Consider the following 13,285-nt stretch of genomic DNA (forward strand, 5'->3'; position numbering starts at 1 on the left):
CCAGAGATGTGGGGTAGGTGGTAAAGCTGTGCTGTGGATTCCTGAAGCTTGCAGAGCAAGAAACAACCATTTTGAAAGTGGGTCCTTTAAGAGATGGAATTTCCCAACTTTTGGAATGCAGCCCTCTCCCCTTCATTCACACACATGCATACCCCAACTCTCACCTGTAGTTGAAACTGATCTAGTGTGGGTGCAACATGAGGCAAGTATTCCTCTGCATGAGACTCCAGCTCTTCAGTTGTCAGTGCATGGCCAAAGGTGAGAAAGCGTTGCATAAATTCATGTGGATCATCCATCCATAGGTAAGCATATTTCTCAAAGGAATCTTCATATTCCTCACCTTGCTTCATGGCACTGACCACAATGTTCACCACTTCCTCTCGCATTTCTATCAACTCTCCCATATCCTCTAAGTCAGTCTGCAAACATTACATCTTGTCAGCATTGGGAAAGTAACTTTTAAAAAATCCATATCACCTGACAACAAACCATATAGCAATGGCAATGGTTTTGCATTTAGGTAATGCCCATTTAGTCCTTTCTTGAAAAGAAAGTCATAGAATGGGAAGGATTACTACTCATGTCTACTTGCAAATCAGATTACCCCCTAGCATATGTGCTGACCATTTTGTTTGTCATGAAGAAGTGTTTGTCTGATCAAGCAACCAAGCTGAGCCTCTGAAGAACTGGCAACACCATTTGGACTACCAGTATGGGAAACTGCAAGTGGCATGGCTGACTCCTGCCATTGCCACCAAGACCCCAGAAGCTACCATTAGGACTTGGATTTTTATTAGAGTATTTAGACAAGAATTTCAATTCTCATCCCACCCTTTTTATTAGCCACAATGATAGCACTTTTATTTTCTTTAGCACTCAGACCAAGGCAGGCCTTCTCAACCAGAGTTTCGTGAAACCCCAAGGTTTCTTGATGGCCCTGGAAGGATTTCCTGAATGGGTGGGAGTTAATTAATTTTAATATTTTAATTATATGTTTTAATTTATTAAACTTTTATTGGATGATATGATCATATATGGTCACTAGTGGCCAAGCCCGTTGCATTCAGGAATACAATGGGTGCTAGATTAAGGGGGTGGAGGGGAAGAACTCTGAGAACAGCTTCCCACTCTCCCCAGGACTTGGAAAGGCTGCAGGCAGTTATTATGAAAGGACTAAATGGGCAGTTATTATGGAACTCACCGGCAGGGGCAGCTCTCATGCGGCAAGGCTCTGCAGCCTCCAAGCCTCAGAGGGAAGTGGAAGGAGGAGGGGGTGGTCAGGGGTAGGGGACGGAAGGCGATTGGCTGGCTGCTGGACAGACAGGCAAGCCGGTTGGAGAAGGAGGCACTCAGGGGCGGGACAGCCGCCCGGAGTGGGTGTTCAGCGCTGAGTGGCACTTAAGCCATGAGACACACTCCTCCCCCAAGGCCTTACCAGAAATATTATCTCGACCAACCCTCCCTCCCAAAATGGCCAATGTTTGGCCTGGAGGGAGATGGGAAGGGGGGGGGTTCCCAGCTATGCTTCCCAAGCATATTCTTCATGATCGTGCAACTTCTGGGGGATTCACTGAAGTAACTTTCTTGTGAAGAAAAATTATAAACTGAAAAATGGCCCTTAAAATGGCTGTATCAAACCAACATTATATTTCTGTAATTAATACTGCAGATAAAGTATGTGTTAAGCATTCTTCCAAGATACCATCAGAATTCTCATTTTCTATAGAAGTTTATGGAAATGTGAGTGAACTAAGAAGTCACATTTGGTGTTCTGTCCATTGTTAATTTTAAAAAGTCTGGTAAAACAGAACTAACCCTGTAGCTGTGTTTTCCTTTTGCCAGGCGTGGAATAAGTGTAGCTGTATCATAGATATCATTCATCAAGTTTTCCACCACTTCCAAAAACCCTTGGTCTGCTCCTATTTCTAGTGATGGACGGTACCTTAAATCATCATTATACAACTCCATACGCACCTCAAACAGAGGAGCTATATGTGCCTGCAATATACAAGTGCATTTGTTATTTGTTTGTCTTCCACCAGATCTTGCAAGTATTTTTTATTTCCTCTCCATCAATTCCTTGCCTTCAAAATGGTGTAATTATAGTCAAAGCCTCTGACCTTCCACAAAATAAAAACTGTACCAACTGAGGGCATATTCATGCAGTCAGTAGCTTAACGTATATAAAAATACAAGTGGGAACCACCCAGAAACCAGACTGAATTAGGGTAAATTCTGGGTGTGCATTGATTATATTCTGCACAGACTTTTCTGCCTATATCCTAGATCACATCTATTTTTCCATTAAAAATATTAGAATAAGCTGGACTCCTGAAAATCTATCTATATTTAGAGATCTTGCTTAATTTTTTCTAATGACAAAATTGAAGGTTTCTTGCTGCAGAATTTGGATTTAATAAAGATTTAAAATGAAGTCAACAGGAGACAGTATCAGCTTTTGTGTGTATGCTAGGTCCACCTATACATGTCTTTTAGAAACAAACCGACACATAGGTCTCATTTACATACATCAGCTGACATGTTGCTTAGCAGAAACTGCAGTGATTTGCGGATAAACTTAAAGTATCCATCTAAGATCTTTTCATCTATATAGTCAATGTAATTCTTCCACATTCCTGATGTCCTGTCAGCCTTGAACAACTCTGCATTTTCCTGTGGACAGAAAAATCATTACATCAGAGTTAGGCAGTTTCCTTTATTGATGCTAAATGCTTTAATGGTTCTAAAAGCTAAATGTCAAAAAATGTTTGGGTAACTCCCAACTATGCCATTAACATCAAGACCTCCACCAGACTACATTTCTGACTGGAATTCACTGCAGAGGAGCTACACTTAATGTTGTCGAGAAATCAAAGGTTGAATTGAAATCAAAAGTCTGAGACTTTTATAATAAGGCCTCAATAATAGCCTCACATACCAAATCAGTTCATAAAATATCAAACAAGGACCAAATGACCTAGACCAAATGCATTTCAGAGCAACAGCCTTCTCCAGTGGTCAGGCATACACAGATCATAAGATACAATAGCTCCAGAAAAGACCCAGTTGCTAAAAAGGAAGGAGAAAAATGAAACATTGGATATAGCTGAAGGTTTCTTCTTTTCAGTGAGAAGAAGAAGAGTTGGTTCTTATATGCCGCTTTTCTCTACCCGAAGGAGGCTCAAAGTGGCTTACAGTCGCCTTTCCTTTCCTCTCCCCACAACAGACACCCTGTGAGGTAGGTGAGGCTGAGAGAGCCCTGATATCACTGCTTGGTCAGAACAGTTTTATCAGGGCCGTGGGGAGCACAAGGTCACCCAGCTGGCTGCATGTGGGGGAGAGCAGAATCGAAAGCGACTTGCCAGATTAGAAGTCCGCACTCCTAACCACTACACCAAACTGGCTCTCTTGAGGTGAAGTCCTCCAAAACTGGTTAGGTCATGCCTCTACTTGCTCCAAACAGGGCTAAGCAAATTAGTATGCCTCTCCAGGACAACAGTGGGCTGTCCCTTCCAGGCATAGAATAGCTAAGCTCCCCAGTACAACAAACATGGTATAACTTTGATCACCTTAATAACAGTAAGCATAATAGTAACCACATTTTCAGCTTCCACCACATAATCATCAACTAATGAACAAACCCTGAACTATGTTAGCAAAATTGTGTTGCCTTAATAATTTTAAATCTGATTTTGTTTCTATTAGTTAATCTTTTGTCAATTTTAGAATTTATGATGTTTTATTTTATGTCTTTGGTATTTCTTTTATATTTGGTAAGATTGTGATGGCCAATGGCTAATGCAATAAAACTAATCTGACAGAATACATTAATGGAAGATATAACTAAATAAAATTTCTGGAATGTATGTTTATAGACTGTTCCATCATTCTCCAACCTCAACCATTGCTTGGATCTTCTGCCCAGCATCTTTGATTGCTGCATAGCGTTTGTTTATTGTGTGAGCTTTCCCATCCAGATCGAGGAGAGCTGTATCTTTATTGTCTTTTCTTTCAAACAAAGGACTGGCTGACCATTCCTGTAAAGAGAACCAGGCTTATAGTAGATCTTCTACCTCTTAGAAAAATAAATCACCCACAAAAGAGCAAACTTAAAATCTTTTAAGTATACCCCCCTTTAAATACCTGTTGGAAATAATTTATTCTGCACTATTCACCTGCATAAGCTGCCCAATGTTCTCCACATTTAATTTTGTTTTCTGAATTCTTGTCTCCAAATCATATAAGATGTTTCGCATCTCTTGAATGTATTCCATAACACCTGGTCAGGTGATGAAAGGAATAGATATAATAAGTATCAGACTCCTAGGCATCCATTCTCCTTACAGGTTCTCCATAAGGCAGCACCAACATTCTAAGTGACATTGTGCATGTTGTGTAAATGCTCAGGATCTAAACCATTCATTGGTAGCATACACACATATCTCCACAATGTATTATTTGCGGGCTAAACACACTGGACATCAATGATTTGTATATCTATAGCTAAGAAGTACAGTGCGTTATTCAATGTGGATACAGATTTTTTTAAATGAGCCCTTGATTCGACCACTGAGGGAACTAAAAACAGGGCATTGTACCTTCATTACTCCAGAACAGGTTAGTCTCTGCTTTTTGCAGTCCAACATCAATTTCTTCTAGCTCATCTTTGATCAGTGGAAGTTCTACATTCAAAATTGTTTGCTTAATCTAAAAATAAACAGCTTATTTTAGGACATATTATTAGTTTAATGGCATTGGGGTCAAACTATGGTGCCTCTCAATTCTGATATTTCCTCTGAGGTCTGAGTACTTTCTTCTTCTTCTTCTAGACTCAAGGGATTTATACTCAAGGAAACTGTAGGGAAGGCACAACTAATTCAGGGCTCAATTGCTAGCCCTCAAAGGAAACTCGATGGGTGATTCCTAGGATGATTTAAAGGTAAAAGGTAAAGGTATCCCCTGTGCAAGTACCGAGTCATGTCTGACCCTTGGGGTGATGCCCTCTAGCGTTTTCATGGCAGACTCAATACAGGGTGGTTTGCCAGTGCCTTCCCCAGTCATTACCGTTTACACACCAGCAAGCTGGGTACTCATTTTACCGACCTCGGAAGGATGGAAGGCTGAGTCAATCTTGAGCCGGCTGCTAGAGTTGAACTCCCAGCCTCATGGGCAGAGCTTTCAGACTGCATGTCTGCTGCCTTACCACTCTGCGCCACAAGAGGCTCTTAGGATGATTTAGGCACAGCTAAAAATGTGAACACTGGCAAAGGATTGAATCCAACAAGCTTTATTTTTAATGGTGAAAAAGCAAGAAAAAGCACTGTTTGCGATCATGGGACTTGCCTGTACAAAAGACATGAGTTATGGAGGCTTGCATAAGAGGAGGGGAATTGGGTGGCACTAAATCAAAAACCTGGATAGATGAAAAACATAGTGATATTTAAAGAGAAAATGGCATAGCTATACAAATAGTTTGGTTAGACGAAGAGTTTGTTTTTATACCCCATTTTCACTACCCAAAGGGGACTCAAAGTGGCTTATGATTACCTTCCCATCCTTTCCCCATAACAGATACCTTTTGATGTAGGTGAGGCTGAGAGAGCTCTGACAGAACTGCTCTGCAAGAACATTTCTAACAGGACTGTGACTAGTCCAAGGTCACCCAGCTGGCTGCAAATGAAGGAGTGGGGGAATCAAACCCAAATTAGAAGCTGCTGCTCTTAACCACTACACCAATCCAGCTCCAGTTAGGAGACCCATAGCTTCTGCTCTATAACAATTAGAATGTTTACATGGATTTTGTATCATATACAGCCACCATTACTTTCCCCATCTGATGTTATCATTGCCTGACACATACCTTGTTGTACCATCCAACAATGAGATCTAAGTTGTCTACAAATTTCCGGAAAGTGTCATTCTGAGAGAAGAGACCTCCAGCACTTTCTGGAATTTCTTTCTTTTGCTGGAAGTTCAGGTATTTAACTTCACGGAGAACAGCCACAAGCTGCATATCAAAAGAGCGGTAAGAAATAATGGTAAAACCTTTACCAAACAAGGCCTTCAAGGGGCATCTGATTTTCCCTTCCATAAAAGCCCCCATAGCCACTCCCCTTTTCCTCCTTCTCCTCTTCCCACCCTCCAACCAACCTACATTTACCTGCCCCCCTTCCCCCTTCAGTTTCCTCTCCTTTTCTCGCCCTGGCAGCCTCTCTTTGAGAAAATGCTGCACATCTCCAGCTACTTGGCCCAGTTGCTTGGTGCTGACTGCTTGGTGCTTGAACTAGTGCGGGGAATGCAAAAGGATTTGTGGAGGGCACCTCACTTCACCCTCTATCCATCTCCTCTCACTTTCCTTTTTTTCCTCCTTCCACCTGCCCCCATACCCTCATCTTTCTTGGCTTCCTTTTCTCATTCTTGCCCAAGCACCAACCTACCTTCGGCAATATTTATAGTTAATTTAACTCATTTATAATTTGCCTTTGCCCGTATTGGAGACCCAAAACAGCTTACATCACACTCTTCTTCATTTTAGCCTCATAAAAACCTGACAAAACAGATGAGGCTGAGAGTAGCCAACTGGTTCCAGGTCATGTATGTCGGTGCTGAAGCTAATTCTACCTCCAACTGAGCTCTGACCAGTTCCGGGGGTCCCCTCGTAGCCTGAATGTACAGCATTCAAAAGGACTGCACCCCAAGTGCTTTGTTTGTCCCCAGTATACAGAAAGCAGTTGTTCCATGTTTTTATGCTAGTGGTTGGGATGCTTTCCCACATTCTTCCCAATCATAGCCCCCAGGGTTTGATTGAAGCGTTCCACGAGGCCATTTGTCTCACCATGATAGAGCATATAAGTTGAATTCCCCCAACAGTCCTATAACTACTTGATAGTTGGAGAAGAAAGTGCACCTGACATGTGTGAGGATCTCCTTAAAGTTTCCGTTTTGGTAAATATGGGAATGAGGGCACAGAAAGGACGTTTCATTTTGAGAAAGGCTGAGCTTCTGGATAGGCCAACAGAAGCAGCACTTACCGATTTCCATTCTTAATGGGCTTGCTGAATGGGCCACATACTCTTAGGGTGCTCCAGTGAGGGCAGATTTTGAACAGAGCTTTTGCTCAGTCTTGTGGTTTTCTTACCTGGTGGCAAATGATGCAGGAGCACCAAAAATGCATACAGTCTTTCCTTATCCCTCGCCAGAAGATGTTTTGAGCCACCTTCTCAGGTTTTTTAAAAATTCCAAAAAAATACCTTCTTGTGTGCTGCACTCAAAAGTATTATTCGGGGGGGGGGGGGTTGTTTGTTGCACCAGCAGCTGACATTGCAGGACAGCTACAGAATTTCCCGGATGAGCAGTTCTTCAATAGAACAGATCAGTCAGCCTCTCCATCTACTGGGGAGTTCCCAGAGGCACTTAAGGGGGCAGTGGTTCACTCCTTACTGAAGAAACCATCTCTGGATCCATGGTACCCGGCCAACTACTGCCCAGTCTCGCATCTTGCATTTCTGGGTAAGGTGGTTGAAAGGGCTACCGCGGAGCAGCTCCTGGCATTCCTGGAGGAAATATCAGTGCTTGATCCATACCAGGCTTCTGTGCTGACCATGGAGTGGAGATGGTCACCTTGATGGATGATCTCTGGTACAAGCTGGATAGGGACAGTTTGGCTATCCTTGTAATGTTAGACCTGTCAGCTGTGTTTGATGTACTCAACCACAGATTGTTAGCACACTTTCTCGCCAGATCCAGGATTTGGGGGACAGCCCTTCAGTGGCTGTGCTCCTTTCTATGGAACTGGGCACAGTGGGTGGCAGTGGGAGAGCAGTTGTTAAGTCCCTATTAACTCCCTTGTGGGGTTCCTCGGGGAGTGATCCACATGGCTAGGTGTAGCACGGTGGGACGTTCCGGGTTGAAGCAGCTGCAATTTGGTGTAAGCGTTGCACTAGGGATCTTCCAAAACCAAATGGAGGATCTCCTCAAGGGCATCCCTGATGCTATCCCCTTTTTTTATGATGTTTTGCTCACCAGGAACATGAACACGAGCTTGCTGATCACTTTACTGGTAACCTGCTGTAAACCGCTGCAAGCTAGCCAGCCCGAGAGTGACAGTTAACAAATTTAACAAATTAATATTTTTAAAATACATTGTCTGGGAGCCCATGGTGGCTCTCAGCAGCACTTTCTGGTATCCCATCTAATGGCGGCAATGCTTAGTTCAGAAAAAGGTATGACTTCCCCGTGACATAGACAAAGAAGTTGGGGATACTACTTCAGAAGATGGGGGTCAACTGAAAGCCAGTACTGTGCAGAGTCAGTGTGCTGAACTAGCCTTGGGGAGACTCGGGTATGTAGCCCTAACTGCCATGAAAATAACAATGTGATCCTAGGCCAGTTCTTCCCTCTCAGCCTAACCTACCCCACAGGGATAATGCGAAAATAAAATGTAGGAGCTGTAAACCTTGTATAGTTTCTTGCACTCGGACAAGGTGGAGTTTTGCAAAGAAATAATTCCTAGTTATGCTGATCTCATAACACAAGAGGGACAATGTTCCTTCTGCTCCAATGTTCAGATCAGATAGCATGAATAACATCACAAGGAATCTGTGACCTCTTTAATGAGGTGCTGACTTTTCTGCTACAAAACCCATTAGAGGAGCTGTATTGAAGGACATCACTCAGGATGTGGTGCCGACTAGGGAAACGACTGTGGCAGACAAGCTGTTATTGATGGCTGGAAGTTTAAGCGGCAGCATACATTGTTAAGCTTCACTTATTCTAAAGTCAAAGTTAAAGAAACGCTCTTTATGCTTTTTATGTGTGCTCTCTTCTGTCAACCAGGGTTCCCAATCTGGCTAGGGACTTGGGTAGGAAGATTTATGGGCAGGGAAGGGAGCTCAACAGAGCCGTGATGCCATAAAGCCAACCCTCCAAAGCAGACTTTTCCTGCAGGCAAGCTGATTTCAGTAGTCTGGAGATTGGTTGTGATTCTGGGAGTACGCCAAGCCCCACCTGGAGGCTGGCAATTCTATTATCAGCAGACAGGTTAGTTCATGCTTGGCAAGAGAAGCTTTTGTCTTCCTCTCTACTGATAGCTTCAGGAAGTCGTGACTTCAAGTTTCACCCAAACGGCTGGTTTGAACCAACAGTCTTGCTGCAGATATTACGTGCCTCCCTGTCTAGCTCAATTACCGCAAGTGAACTCTGTCAGGGGGTTGCCAACCTCCAGATGAGACCTCACAATCTCCCAGAATTGCACCTCATCCCAGACTACAGAGTTCAATTGCTTTGGAGAAAATGGCTGTTTGGCAATCCTACTTTTCTCAGACACTCAAATTACATGTCAATATGTTCAATGTGCTAAATAGATGTTCCCTCCATACCTCTTTGTTGAAGTTGACACTTATGTAATTTGTGTGTGGATCTCTTTGGATCAGTGGCTGCTCTAGGTTGAACTGACAGTCTCTATCAACGCGGCTGATCCACTCTTCATAAATTTTCTCACGATAACCTTTCAGCAAACGGATCATCTCCTCATATTTGGCATATATTAATTTAGCTTCAGGACTGACTAGTACACTGGAGAGAGGAAAGCAAAGTCTTACTGTCTGAGGCAACATGGAATTTAAAGCTCTGCAGGGCCTGTAAAACGGAGCTCTTCCACCAAACCTGTGGTTGAAGCCAGAGCAAGGAAGAGCAGAAAGATCTAGGCCCTCCTGAGGTATACCATATTACCATCTCCCCAGGTATATGGTGTGGGAGAGAGAGGCCGGGAGGAGGTTAAGTGTGGCCATTGTGGGGGGAGGGATGGGGGAGTCAGGTAAGTGTGAGGGGGGGGGTTATTATTTTTAGACTAGTATTGTTTTACTAGAAAGAAAGCCCATTTTACCCAGGGATAAAATGGGCGCTAGGACGGCAGCGATCTCGAGCTGTCTCCCGGCCGCCGGAGCGGCCTTGCCGCGTGTGCGACGTGGCCAGGCCATTCCAGCTGCCGGGAGAAGGCGGCAACCCCCCCCCCACCGGCAGCGATCTGGAGCCTTCTCCCAGCCGCTGGAGCAGCCTCCTTGGTCCAGGATTGACACTCCGAGTTTTTATCCAGGACAGAGCCCGCCCTAACTCCTCCCAACTTGCCCGTACTCCTTTACACCAAAGATATGATGGTTGTGATCTGCCATGAGCCAGCAGTGCTGAGAATGGTGGAATATAAATGCAATAATAAAATTAAAATAAACCACATTTCAAAGTTATATCTTTTGCCCACATTAACCCTGAATATCATACTATAGTAAATGAGGCAAAACAACTTTAAAAGAAATTTTTTAAAATTATAATTGTCTTTTTGTAATTTTTTTAAATTGCTTTTAAAGTGGGTTTTAGCTCATTAACAGTAAGATGTTAAGGCCAATGGCTATAACACTAAATAAATTACTTATTTACCCCTGAATATCATTCCAGGTAATATAATTCCAGCAGGTAGATATTCTGTAATGCAAGATATAGGGAAATGATACTTACGGATGATCGATTGCTTGCAAGTCTTTCATTGGAATCTGTAATCTTTCCTGCAGTTCCAAAGCCCATTTAAGTTGCCCAGCAACAGGTGGCATATTTTTGCTAATGGGAGGCACACCATCTTTGCTTTTAGTGGCTATTTGAATATCGTACAATATCTTTGCATTGTCCAGTTCAACATTGAACATCTCCAGCAGTGTTGAGTAGTGGACAGCCACATCTGCCTTTATCAATGGTCGCTCCAGTAAGGAGGCAAACATATGTACTTGCTGGAGGACAAAATGCACAGTCACTAGAGTTCTTATGTAGCATGGTTCTGAGATTTCAAAATACATTTGAAAAACTGTTCTTGAATTATGCCAAATACTTAGGAATTCACAAGCCAAATGTAAAGGACCATTTTTCCAAGTGGTATATGTAGAATAAGTTTCCCCCGTTATATTTTTAATTAGAAGGGGATATCAATTCCATATTTGGAACTAGCTATCAGTTGTAGGTGAGCTGAGTTACACTGGTAGAATCATAGAATAGAATCATAGAATCAAAGAGTTGTAAGGGGCCATACAGGCCATCTAATCCAACCTACTTAATGCAGGATCAACCTCAAGTATCCAGGATAAGTATCTGTCCAGCAGCTTCTTGAAGACTGCCACCTCCTTAGTCAATTCCACTGCTGAACTACTCTGACTGAAAAAAAAATTTCCTGGTATATAGCCAATATCATTCTACACATAGTTTAAAGCCATTACTGCAGGTCCTATCCTCTGCTGCCAACAGAAACCTTTCCCTGCCCTCCTCTAACTGACAATCTTTCAAATATTTAAAGACAGCAATCATGTCCCCTCTCACCCTCCTCTTCTCCAGACTGAATATTCCCCTTTCTTCATAGGGCTTGGTCCCTAGGCCCTGGCTCATTCTCATCGCTCTCCTCTGCACCCTCTCTATTTTGTTTACAAGGTGTCGGGGACCCGCTTGCTAACTGAAAAAACAGGGTGCCCCTTTGAAGAAAACGTCACGCCAGGCCTGGGGAACGATACAACAGGAACAAGCTTTATTTCAGCAACGTGGAGTCCGCTGGTATGGAGTAAGAGCTTCCACCGAACTCCAGGTGGAAGCTCCCTTTTATACAAAACCCACCTCCTTAGGCTGTATTGCCCCACCCAGTACTTGCGGAGGGAACATGCTGATACAATCATGACTCATGCACATATGCGAGGTTTTCCGGGGTTCCTGATGGCCCATTTTCCTGGAACAAAGGGCCATCTCCGGGCCCTTGTCAAAAGGTGGAGGGGGACATTGAGGTTCTTTAGCGGCCATTGCCACCTCAACGATCGGGTGGGGCGCCCAGCTGCCGGCTTGCCTATGATCACCATGCCCTACCTCCGTGATCGCGGGCGCCTCTGATGGCGGGGTTCGGTCCGGTTCCCAAGCCACCAAGGACCGAACCACGACATTCTGCCCCCCCAAAGGTCCATTCTCCAACCCCCCGGGACGGCCAGGATACCGCTTGTGGAAACGTTCAGTGAGTCGGGGCGCAAGGACGTCCGCTGCCCAGACCCATTCCCGGTCCCCCAAAGCGAAGTCCTTCCATTCCACGAGGTACTGCAACTTCCCCCTGTGGAGTCTAGAGTCCAGGATATCCGCCACCTCGTGGTGCTCCCCCCCCGGCAGGACCTCGGGCGCTGGCGGGGAAAACACGGGGTGCCAAACGTCACCGTCCGGAGTTTTTTTTAGAAGGCTCACGTGAAAGACGGGATGGATGTGCCGGAGGTTCTTGGGGAGCTTGAGCTTGACCGAAACTTCGTTGATCGGGGCCAAGACCTCGAAAGGCCCCAAAAACCGAGGGCCTAGCTTCTTGCTGGGCAAATTCAACCGTAGGTTCCGGGTGGAAAGGTAAACTCGATCCCCCGGTCGGATCTCCTCAGCTGGTCGTCTCTTCCGGTCGGCGTCCTCTTTCTGCGCTGCCTTGACTTTGTGGAGCTGCTCCTGCAGCGACTTCCAGCAGCTCCCGGCACGCTTCCCCCACTCGCGAAGGTCGGCCGATTCCCGGGCGGGGACCTCTCCAAGCTCCGGGAAGTGTCTCAGGTCTGTCCCGTAGACGACGGCAAAAGGCGACATCTCCGTGCTGCTGTGGTCTGCGTTGTTGTACGCGAACTCGGCCAGGGGGAGCAGGGGCACCCAGGTGTCTTGATGATAGGAACCGAAACACCGCAAGTACTGCTCCAGTACTTGATTAACCCGCTCGGTCTGCCCGTCCGTCTGGGGGTGGTAAGCGGAGCTCAGCCCTTGCTCGATGTCTAACAGGCGCAGGAAAGCTTGCCAAAACCGGGACACGAATTGTGAGCCCCGATCAGAAATCACCTTGTCCGGCAGCCCGTGCAGTCGGAACACGTGATCCAGGAACATCCGAGCCAACTGTGAAGCACTGGGGACACTGGCGCAAGGAATGAAATGGGCCTGTTTGGAAAATAGATCTACCACCACCCAGATCACCGTTTTCCCCTTGCTGGGAGGCAAGTCTGTTATAAAGTCCATGGAGATCACTGACCACGGCCGGGTCGGGACCTCGAGCGGGTGCAGCAGACCTTTCGGCTTGCCAACCCCCGGCTTGCACGTCAGGCAGACAGGACAACCACTGACGTAAGCTTTTGTGTCCCGCCGCAGACTGGGCCACCAAAACCGCCGCCGGGCCAACTTCCAGGATTTTACGAAACCGAAGTGCCCGGCGGTCTTAGCATCGTGGCAGAGGCTGAGGGCTTCCCGTCGTAACCCTTCCGGG

The 13,285-nt window shown here is 45.2% G+C and overlaps 1 protein-coding gene across 3 annotated transcripts in view; it reads right to left on the reverse strand.

Moving 5' to 3' along the window:
- DNAH17 (dynein axonemal heavy chain 17) overlaps positions 1-13,285 on the reverse strand; it is a 127,296-nt gene that overhangs the window by 88,263 nt on the left and 25,748 nt on the right. For all 3 annotated transcript variants that reach the window (XM_077328114.1, XM_077328115.1, XM_077328112.1), the window contains exons 12-20: positions 10,510-10,775; positions 9,378-9,573; positions 5,861-6,007; positions 4,599-4,707; positions 4,176-4,279; positions 3,897-4,037; positions 2,530-2,673; positions 1,816-1,998; positions 165-419 (exon numbers count right to left, since the gene is read on the reverse strand). In XM_077328114.1, the coding sequence (XP_077184229.1) occupies positions 165-419; positions 1,816-1,998; positions 2,530-2,673; positions 3,897-4,037; positions 4,176-4,279; positions 4,599-4,707; positions 5,861-6,007; positions 9,378-9,573; positions 10,510-10,775 (1,545 nt within the window). The remainder of the gene's footprint in view (positions 1-164; positions 420-1,815; positions 1,999-2,529; positions 2,674-3,896; positions 4,038-4,175; positions 4,280-4,598; positions 4,708-5,860; positions 6,008-9,377; positions 9,574-10,509; positions 10,776-13,285) is intronic.

Source organism: Paroedura picta, chromosome 3, assembly GCF_049243985.1.
Source record: "Paroedura picta isolate Pp20150507F chromosome 3, Ppicta_v3.0, whole genome shotgun sequence".
NCBI lineage: Eukaryota > Metazoa > Chordata > Lepidosauria > Squamata > Gekkonidae > Paroedura > Paroedura picta.